Source organism: Sciurus vulgaris, assembly GCF_902686455.1.
Source record: "Sciurus vulgaris genome assembly, chromosome: 4".
NCBI lineage: Eukaryota > Metazoa > Chordata > Mammalia > Rodentia > Sciuridae > Sciurus > Sciurus vulgaris.
Genome location: NC_136464.1, coordinates 140601804 through 140612273, shown reverse-complemented (window position 1 = coordinate 140612273; position 10470 = coordinate 140601804). Strand labels below are relative to the sequence as shown.

General features: G+C 37.9%; 1 protein-coding gene across 3 annotated transcripts; it reads right to left on the bottom strand.

The window, feature by feature from the left end:
* Positions 1-1286: 1286 nt before the first annotated feature.
* On the bottom strand, positions 1287-8747 carry FAM216B (family with sequence similarity 216 member B). Of its 3 annotated transcripts, none has more exons than XM_079136964.1 (4): positions 8652-8747; positions 6528-6703; positions 3311-3431; positions 1287-1598 (listed from the first exon to the last, which is right to left on the bottom strand). In XM_079136964.1, exons 2-4 carry the CDS (start codon positions 6624-6626, stop codon positions 1414-1416), a joined length of 405 nt encoding a protein of 134 aa, XP_078993090.1. In that variant the 5' UTR covers positions 6627-6703; positions 8652-8747; the 3' UTR covers positions 1287-1413. The 3 variants fall into 3 exon arrangements, with proteins under 3 accessions (XP_078993090.1, XP_078993091.1, XP_078993092.1); XM_079136965.1 differs by having other exon boundaries at positions 6528-6634; XM_079136966.1 differs by having other exon boundaries at positions 6528-6640; positions 8652-8746.
* Between the last annotated feature and the right edge of the window lie 1723 nt (positions 8748-10470).

The following is a 10470-nucleotide window of genomic DNA, read 5'->3' as shown; positions in this document are numbered from 1 at the left end:
GGCTCAATTCTCAGCACGACATATAAATTTTAAAAAGTATCATGTTCATCTACAACTAAATATATATATATATATATATATATATATACACACATATATAATATATAAAAACCTTAAAATTACTTATAGAGTCAGGACCCAGATTTGCTGAGAAGCTTCTCTATGATTAACTGACCCCACAGAGGCCAGGATTGGCTTCCCAAGACTTCCTAACACAGTAGTGGGACAACCATACCCCTTGTCCCTTCCAAGGAAAAGTCGGAACCAGTGGTGGAAATTCTCAGAATCCTTTGACAACTTTTATATATTTTATGTTAATGGTTGTGGAGAGAAGGTAATAATCATCGATGAGTTTTTTTTCACCTGTGATAAAATTGCAACATCTTTCTTTCAGATCAGTTTAACACATCCCTTGTCAAATAAGTTTCTTTTCCATTTCAACCAATTCCTTTGTGCACATGACAAAGTCATTGTCTGATTTGAACAGTGAAGAATTTTTAAAAGCAAAGATGAGCAAGAGGTATTTTTTATTTGCAAGTACTGATGACTAATTTTTAACACACAAAAAATTGTTGGTGTAGCTATTAAATATAACTAATATAATACAATCTCAGTTGTGCAATGATCTGACTCACTATTATCTCGTTTTTTGCTCATTCACATGATCTTGTGTGCTTTGCTTACACCCTCTGAGACCATGGGAAGGTTGGACTTGGATTAGTTGTTTGAGGTTGCTTTCTGTTTTGCTTAGATTGTTTGTTTGGCTGCCAGGGGAAGGTGCATGCATGGATTCTCTTCCCTGTGTCAAGGACAATCATAGTTGTTTAGAGTCAGCCTAGCAGTGGCAGGCTGATAAGTGCAAGTTTCAAGATGGCACAAAGTGATTGAGTGGGGGCAAGAACCAGAAACTTGGGACCAATTTAAATGTTATTGTTTGTTAGGGAAGAAGAGAGGAAGGAGAAGGACACACCAGTTGTTGCTGGGGAAGTCCCATCTGATCCTGCTTACTCTTGTACTGGTTTGTGTTTTCAGTATTGTAGTAGGTGGCTTATAGGGAATGGTCACCCAGGGACAGGAGGCCTGGCACCTTCTGGTCTTTCACTATTTGGGGGATTTCTCTGGGAGGTCCAAATTCCAAGGAAGTTTTTCTTTTGAAAACTTTGAAAGTCACCTTATTCTACAGACTAAACATGGAAAAGCTCGCTCTCAGTTCTATTGCTTTTAAACCTTTCAACTTGCTCTTGCTGGTAAAATTTCTGTGAATGAGACTATTTCTAAGTCTGAGGTTTGTATTAGAAGTTATTCCTTTATTCATTGTCATTCAACAACCATGCACCCAACACCCACCAAATGCCAGAGACACACAGGCAAGGTGCCTGTGCAGAGACTGTGCAGACCCCAGTTCCTGAGAGTTCAGCGCCCTGTGCTTTGGATCCTGGGTAGAACCACCAACTGAGGTCTTGCTGACAGATCTTTTCTGGTCATGGCTGTAGACTTCCTGAGAATGATCCTTTGAGGAGCTTCCTTGACTGAGGCTTTCTTGGTGGAATCTCTAAGTACTGCAGCATAAGACAAGACTTCCCGCTGAGTGATATAGCCTGGGGGAAAGAAATGAGAGAAACTTCAAAGCCTACATTTTGTGGGGGTGGGGGACCTGCAAATATTCACATGAGTGTACAAGAGTTCTACTTTTATGGCCAGCATTCCCTGATGATACTACCTTTGAAGACAGAAGTATAGTTTTTTTTCTTTGCATTTTTTCACTCAAAAAATTAATAAATATTTAGTCATGATTAGCATGTCAAATGCTTTGGAAAGGAACTAGAGTCTTGAGGAATCTTCCACATGAATAACTTGTCTTTGATTACTCTCTAAACTTTCTTCAACTCTGCAAAGAAATATTTGATCTCTCTTAGTGTTCTCAAAGTGCCATCTGCAGACAACCTACTTGAGAATCACCTCACTGACACAATGTGCTTTTTTAAAACTGCTTATTAAAGTGGAGATTTCTGACTCTGTTTCCAAAGACCTTCTGAATCAGAAACTCAGAGGGCTAGGCCTATACATCTGCATTTTAATAAGGTGACAGGGGGATTTTTTGTGCACTAAATATTGAATGCTTCTATATCTCGATTTTTTTTTTTTTTTTTTTTTGTCTTCTATGCAATTTTGTTCTGAAAACAAAGCTACCAGATGATGACTGTGCAACAACTCAGATAATCATGGGGGCCTGATGGAATTCTGGCCCCTCTATTTCCTAGATTCATGACCCTGGTCAAATTATTTAACCTATGCATGTTTTGGTTTACTCTTCTGCAAAATGCCAGTTACAAAGACAACCACCACACAGGGTGTTTGAGTTTTAAATAAGACAATACATGCTAAGTTCTATGAAAGTGTCTGCCACATAGGAAACCCTCAATGAAAATAACTCTTCCATTGTTGTTAGTTTTAGTAAATCGTTTGCAAAAATGATGTTTTCTGTTTGTGTAAGTACACAATAACAATTTAAAGTAACTGTGCTAAAGCCAAGTGGGTGAGTTTTTAAAAAATGCTCTAGAAGAACTAGGAAAAGAGCATAATATAGAGGGTTGGTGATTGGAAACATTTTCTATAAGAAAAAGACAGTAATAATGATGCCTTTCAGTTGATTGGTGCTTCAAATGCGTCTTTCACACCCTGATTTTGCCTGTGCTTCGTATAATCTGAAGGAATTGTTAGAAGAGGAGACAGAGCAGAGCATGGGGGGAAACGCCTGGCCTTTGGAGGTGACAGCTCTGACATGAAGTTTTCACCGGCATTTACAATCCATGTGGTCTTTGTCATTTATAAACCTGCCTGCGCTTATGTTTTCCACAACTGTAAAGTGGGGAGAAAATGAGATGCTGTATGTAAATCTCAGCACAAGGTCTGCACACGAAAAATACTCAACAGATGTAGCCATTACTGTAAGTAAACCAAACCTCTGCATTTGCATAGGCAGCAAGGAGTGGACCCACGGTTTGAGCCTCCCCTGGCTTTCTAAGCTCAGTGCCCTTGATCTACTAGATCAAATTCCTATAAATCTCAGAGAGTTGTTCACATTTGATAAGAACCCATTCTCTAATTTCTTTAAACCCTCTTAACTTACCCATAAAACTTTGCTCTTTACCATCGGAGATAATCATCTTTAAACTTGGCTAGCCAACCATGTTGATAAAATAATCTGGCAGAGGCTATTCCACCTAAATTATTTATCTGTAAACTTGACTTCCAGCTGCAGCATATCCCTTCCTGAGGTGTCTGCTTCAGGTCAGGTAGTTAAACTCACCCAGCCGCTGCTGGTGCCAAAGGCTACGGATGTAGCGGGTCTGCAGGGCCTCCCACTGGGGCCTGGAGTCATAAATCCTCTGGATGCTGTAAAAGTAACGCTGTTGCCCTCGGGTCAGGTCCTGCCAGAGCATAGCAGGTAATTCTGATGAGTCTCTACAGAATTGAAAGTATTATGCATTCAAAGCTAACTTCCCCAGGAATAAGAAACTTTTCATGCTAAATATAACATATATATTTATTTTTTAATAAACAACAATTGGAAAAGAATAATTGGGTCATTTTCCGCCTTAGTTTGCTTATACAATCTTCTAGTAGTCTGTGTGATGAGGAGAATGGGAAGTTAACAACTCCAGGTAAGTAGGTCATGATATTTTGCTGAAGGAGATCTAAAGATTCCCATACTCTTAGGATCTGATTGATCCTTATTGAGGAAAGTAGGTTGTGAGAATCTACACAGGGATTAAAGTATGCCAGGCTTCAGGGTGAGTGAAACTTTCAGTGTACAGTTCCCAGTAAGCAAGGGTGATAGATGAATAGATGGGTAATGTGGCAAGAGGTCAACATCTGTAATAAAAAGGCGCTATGAAAACAGAGGCGAGCAAACTGCCTGTGGCAGTCATGCCCAGCTTCTTAAATGAGATGACCAGAGTCTTAAGGGTGAGGAGGAGTCTTTGAAGGGCTAGAATATTGGTTTTCAAAGGGCATGGGTAACCTGTGCATCCCTTAGACATGCAAATCCTCAGGGCTGGGGATATATCTCAGTGATAGGGCACTTGCCTACCAACCCAGATGTGTGTTCCTAGCACATCTGGAAAAAACAAAAGCACATTCTCAGGCCCCAACCTGCTGAATCAGAGACTCTATGGCTGAGGCCCAGCACTCTGTTTTTACACATCCTCCTGATGATTCTCAATCATACATGCTAAAGTTTGAGAACCGCTAAAATTTGAAAACCATTGTACTAGAAGGAAAAGAAAGGCTAGTTAAAAGACAGAGGGAGAAAGTGGTGGAAATTCTCTCATGGGGCATGAAATATCTGGATATGTAGGGAACCAGAATTTTTTTAAGTTTAAAGAGAGCATAGAGTCTGATGTCAAAAATGCTGTAGAATTATGCAGGGGAAGATGATGGAAGCATTTTATCCCACATTAAGCTTAAAGATTAGCTTTCATGAGAAGCCATTACAATTCTTTGAGGCTGTAATACTCAACAGGGATGATTTTGACTCCAAACAGACAGTTGGAGAAATTTTTGATCATCTCAGTGTGTGAGGGTGTGAAGGGAAGGTGCTACTGGCATTAGTGCGTAGAGGCCAGGCAAGCTGCTCAGCATCCTGCAAAGCATAGGCAGCCCCACTCCTTTGCCAAAACGAATTATTCAACCCAAAATGTCATCCTTTACACTGACCAGATTTTCACTTTAAAAAGATCACTTTAGTCTTGCTGTAGACAATAAGCTTGAGGGAAGATAGACCATTGGTTAGGATGTCATACATCATAAAGGATAAAAGGACCAGATCTTCAATTACTATTATGTACCTAACAGACCTTCAATGCATATTATATTTCATACTAAACATTTTGCCTACATCAACCCAAGTTATAACAATCTTATGAGGTGGTCAATTTATTGTACTCATTTTATAGGTGGGGAAACTGAGACCGTGACATCAGTGTCCTAGAAAAATCAAGATAAAATAAACTCACCCTAGGTGAAAAAAATTCAAAGCAATGATAGAATGATAGTTTTAAAAACCAGTTGATTACCAGGTAATTTTACACACACATATATAATATATATAACTACATAATGACATCTACTTATATACATATGTACATGTATACATATGTACATGTATATATATTTATATAAAAGTAGGGTAAGAGGACTTTTACCTGTTGCAAATTTTGTGTGGAGCTGAAATCCATAAGGCAGTTTTTAAATCAAATTTAATGTTTTTGAGGTCTAGAGGCCTTAAACATGATATTGAAAATAAACCCAGAGTAAAAGTAGCAAAGCCAAGTGCCTCATTTCAGTCTTACAGTTTCTGAATTAGATATTTTAAAAGATAACATATTTGAGGAAGAGAAAGGATTCCATTCTTGCATAAATAATTAAGCCTTTCAAATGATTGAGAACAAGTTGATATGAGAATTGCAAGCCAATTTCAAAGCTCCAAAGTACAATGGGAATTTTCATTATATGAGAAAATCTTTAAAGTTACTGTTTTATTTTACAAAGAAAAAGAAAGCTACTTCTTTTCCTTAGTAAAATCCAAACATCCTAAACTCAGAAGTAATGTACCTAATATTTTTATTATTATTTTAAATGTATTTTAATTTAAATTAAATTTGAATAAATTTTAAATAGAATTAAAATTAAATGTAATTTAAAATAATTAAAACATATTTTATATGAGAGGTTAACATTCCTAACATTTTAACCTGTTGCCTATCCTTCCTTGAAGGGATGGAGAGAATGGCTATAACAACTTTGACCATAGGGCGCTAGGGACTCGCTAACAGGAAGCCACCATGTTGTCAATCAGTGAGCTTCCTACCACTGGTGGGGATCAGCCATGAAGAGGTTACAGTATACCAGAATGTTATGGTTTGGATGGGAGTTGTCCCCCAAAAGTTCACATGTGGGTCAATGCAGGAAGGTTCAGAGGAGAAGTGATTGGGTTGTAAGACTCTTAACCCAAACAGTGAATTAATCCCTGGGGGGATTAATTGAAGTGATAGGGTGTGGTTGGAGGAGATTGGAACTGGGCGTGGCTTTGGGGTATATATTTTATATCTGAAGAGTGGAGACTTTCTCTCTCTCTGCTTCATGATCACTGTGATGTGAGCTGCTTACCTCTCCTGCCATGATGTGCAGACTCACCTCAAGCCAAGAGGCACGGAGTGGGCCTTCTATGAACTAAGACCTCTGAAACCCTGAGCCCTCAAATAAACCCTTCCTCCTCCATAATTGTGCTGGTCAGATCATCTAGTCACAGCAGTGAAATAACTAACTAAAACACAGAGCTCCTGCAATTGCACAGGTTTAAGGTTAGGTCACAGGCGTGCTCCTTCTTCACTCAGATGCCTTCGTCACTCTTACATTGGGTCAAACATTCTTCTTAAGGCTGGATAAACAGATCTTAGAAACAAGTTCTACAGACTCCAAGACAGACAGACACAGTCTTTCCATCTGTGAATATACTGTTGTACCTTCAGTAATGAAGAATCAGAAGCAGAGGGAGGGACTCGAATGCAAGGAATTTGTGCAACATCCCGAGACTTTTGTGATCTTTTCCTTTTTTCTCTCATTCCTTGTTCTGTCGCTCCAAGGAAAAACAAAGCACAGCATAAAATTTCACTTGGTGCAACCAATTTTGGGGATGTACGTAAGTAAATAAGTAAGTAAATAAATATTATTTTTTCCCAGAAATAAGAGCATTTTTTCAGGTTTCCAAGTAACTGGACCTCACCAGGCTACTTAGTTCTCCATCTTGTCTTATTTTCACTCCTCATCCTGTAAGGTACAATTCTGAGCTTGGAACAGGTGACTTGTAGAGCTGTACCATGTCTACAGTAGTTATTTCTAGACATTTTAACAAAATTTTATCATCTTATCTGATTCTGAAAGCAATATATATCATTTTGGAAAATTTGAAAAAATTTTTAAATGAGAAAAGAAATTAAGATTTCCTATAGCTAACTGTGGTGGTATTTGGTTTCCTTTATTTATTTTTTTCATGTACATTGTTTAATTTTAGAAAGAGGTGATTACAATATCTATGTGTTGTGAACCTTCCCTGGTCTGAAATATTCCTTAAAATATGATTTTGAGTAGCAGTTTAGTGTATCATTACATCATTCTCCACTGCTTGCACATTTAGAGCTGCAATTTTATAGCACTGTTACTATAAAATAAACTATTAAACTTAGTCATGTTTCTTTCCACTTGCCTGACAAAGATACAGAATGAAGGAGTTGTGCCTGTTATAAGTCTCCTTTCCACATGATTTAGGGCCTTGAATCTGAAGTTTATATAATAACAAAAAATTAATCTGGGAAAAAGTAGACATACTGGAATAGAGTTTCCAAGGCAAAGTGTAGAAATGCTAAGCATTTTTCTCTTTGCACATTCCTTTGCACTTATTAGAAGTACAAACTACAGGATGACAGAAAGTAAGAACACAATAAATCAAACAGAGTAACACGTGCTCTGAGGGTATTATGTTATTATCAATACCTGTATGACAATACCTGTATGACAGACTAACTGAAGAAGCCTAATAGGTAAGAGGTGGCCTTTAGAATTGGAAAGATTTGAGTTTCTTCCCTTGTCATCCCCTGTCCCTTCATCATCTTTTTTTGGTTTGTGGGGCAGGGCAGAAGAGGGACCAGGGCTTGAACTCAGGGGCACTGGACCTCTGAGCCACAACTTCAGCCCTATTTTGTATTTTACTTAGAGAGGGGTCTCACTGAGTAGTTATTGCGTAGTGTCTTGGTTTTGCTGAGGCTGGCTTTGAACTCGTGATCCTCCTGCCTCAGCCTCCTGAGCTGCTGGGATTATGGGCATGTGCCACTGCACCCAGCTCCTCATCTTCTTGATGGAGGTTATAATGGTCATCTCATTAGTTGCTTCACTGAGATCACATATAGAGAATGATTTCACTTTATATCAGTTTCTTCTCTCTCTGTCTTACCTTAGTGAATGCTTGTGTGCAAACATACAGCTGTACACACACACACACACACACACACACACACACACACACACACACTTTTTAAAATGGGTGAAGATTCTGATCAGTCTGAGTTCCCAGATCTTGAAGCTCAGATTTTGCAGAAGAGAACTTAGAGAAAGATCCATCAGCATATCTGTGTGTATTATTTCCATGATATAAACTTAAAAATTAAACTATAAATATCTTACTTAATACTACTTTCTTTCGATAAGCAGTCCAGAAACCATACTAGTCAAGATACACTCTATTAATATTTTCTGTGATTGAAACCTATGCTCTAACCTGCACTCAAATCATCTCAATATCCCTCCTCCCATTTTCAAGCTCTGCAAAGCAAAGAATAAATATCTTCAAAGCGGGAAAGATTTCTTCTGTTCTCAAATAGCATAAGGACATGACTGATGTTCTTTCTTGTGACTACAGTTCATGCATGCTTTTCTTGGTCTATTGCTGAAGAAATCCACATTACCTTCTCTACTCAAGGGGTCTATGCCTGATAAAGTTTGATTAAAATACTTGGGGAATTCAGGGAGGAAAAAAATCTACAGAATAATTTAAATCTGAAACAAAATTATAGATTTGTTTAAAAGTAACCCACCTTGTGTTGTAGTTCCTTCCACTTTTAAAAAGCTCAAATTTTCTTGCAAGTCTCTCTATTCATAAAGTGGTGGTGGAAATTCAGTCTGTTGATAAATTGATATCCAAGCAACGTCATGTGATGAAATAAAGAACTGGGAAAGCTTGGCTGCATGCCTTTCCCTGCTTCTGGATGACATTTAAAAATATGCAGTTAAAATTTTTTTCTTCCAAGTTTTGTGTCTAATTTAGGGTCAACTTCAAAATCTACAATATCTGTATTACATGCAACAGGGGACGGAAAGTGTGTGGACACAGATGCTTAGTATTAAAGGTCAAGGACTCTATCAGTGCCACAGGCCATTCCATGAATAGTTTCTGAATTTAGGGTCAGTAACCCCTATTTCCATTACTCAGATTGATGAAGGAATAGTCCTAAATGTAGAAGTATGTGCATAAATTTGACTGTGGAAACCTATGGAATGATACATAGTTTAGATACAATGCTCCTTTTTCATTTTGGGTGGGGGACAGTGGGTAAGAGATTCTCTGTATTTGATCTTGGTTAGAAGCTACATATGATGATAATGAACTTGTGGCACAAGGCATTACCCACATTGACCTTGACTTTTTCCTCTGTAATAGCATTACTCCAGACTTCCTTTCTTTCTTAAGAATTCTCCTTCTGAATACCACCTTATCTGCAAAGAAGAAAAGTTCCTAGAGGAAACAGAAGCAGAAACCCCAAAGGAAAACGATGAATTCAAAATTCTTAGGCGTCTGAGGGGGGAAAAAAAACAACACAGAGAGATAACAGTGGTGAATTATATGCCTTAAAGAAGAAAGAGCTCAACAAACCCAAAGGTTTGCAATGTTTCTCAAAAATTTGAATGCAGACCTTTTGGGAAATAAACATAGCACAGACAAGAGTCTATAACTGCCAGCAAATAACAAAGAACTTCAAACTGGACTCAAGAGGTTCCAGTTTATCTCTACCAAGAGATAAAGAAGAGTTGTAGGCAGAATCGACATTGTTAATGGAATATTCCTTGAATATTTTTCAAGGTACACCTCATCAGCTGATGTTGCATACATGCTGATTTATAACCACATTTTTTAGTTTCTGCCCATTCAGGAAAACAGCAACAAATCTAGGGGTTTGGTAAGCAGGGCATTTATTATAGTATTATAGGCAATCCATTATAGAAATATTGGAATTGACTATAGGTATAAAATGAGGAAATTAGGTTGCCCAAGGATTGGTTATTACACTAAACTACTATCTAGAGAGATGGAAGACCAAAAAAAAAAGTTTTTCCCAGAGTCCATGAACCTGCATTCACCAGATATCCTGGCTTCTATGTACTTTCCAAACAGCTGATTTTAGTGTTACTGTCACCACTGTTCCTGTCTTTGCTGCTGTTGTCACTGATATGGCTTCTGCTTCTGCACCTAACACAGATGCAAGCAGAAGCATTAAAAAAAAGACTTCTTTCTTCCAACTGTCCACCTTCTGTCTCCCATTGAATACCAATAGGCAAGAGGTTCTGGAAAGTGCACTTTGCAGTCACCTACTGCCATGGTAAAGAGAAGGATGTAGAAGGATAAGCACGAAAAAGAGATAATGGACACTGTCTAACACATCAACAAAAATTTAAGTAGTACCTCTGGGATTTCTGAAGTCAGACAGGAGGCTAAGGGACTTAGAAATATGGTCAATGTTTGTCTATATCACTAAAAGTTGGAATTTTATAAGAAAAAATGAAATAACAGATTAGCTATATAGGTAGTATCAAAGAATGAGACATAAATTTTTTAGATAATAACTTAAGATTTAAGAA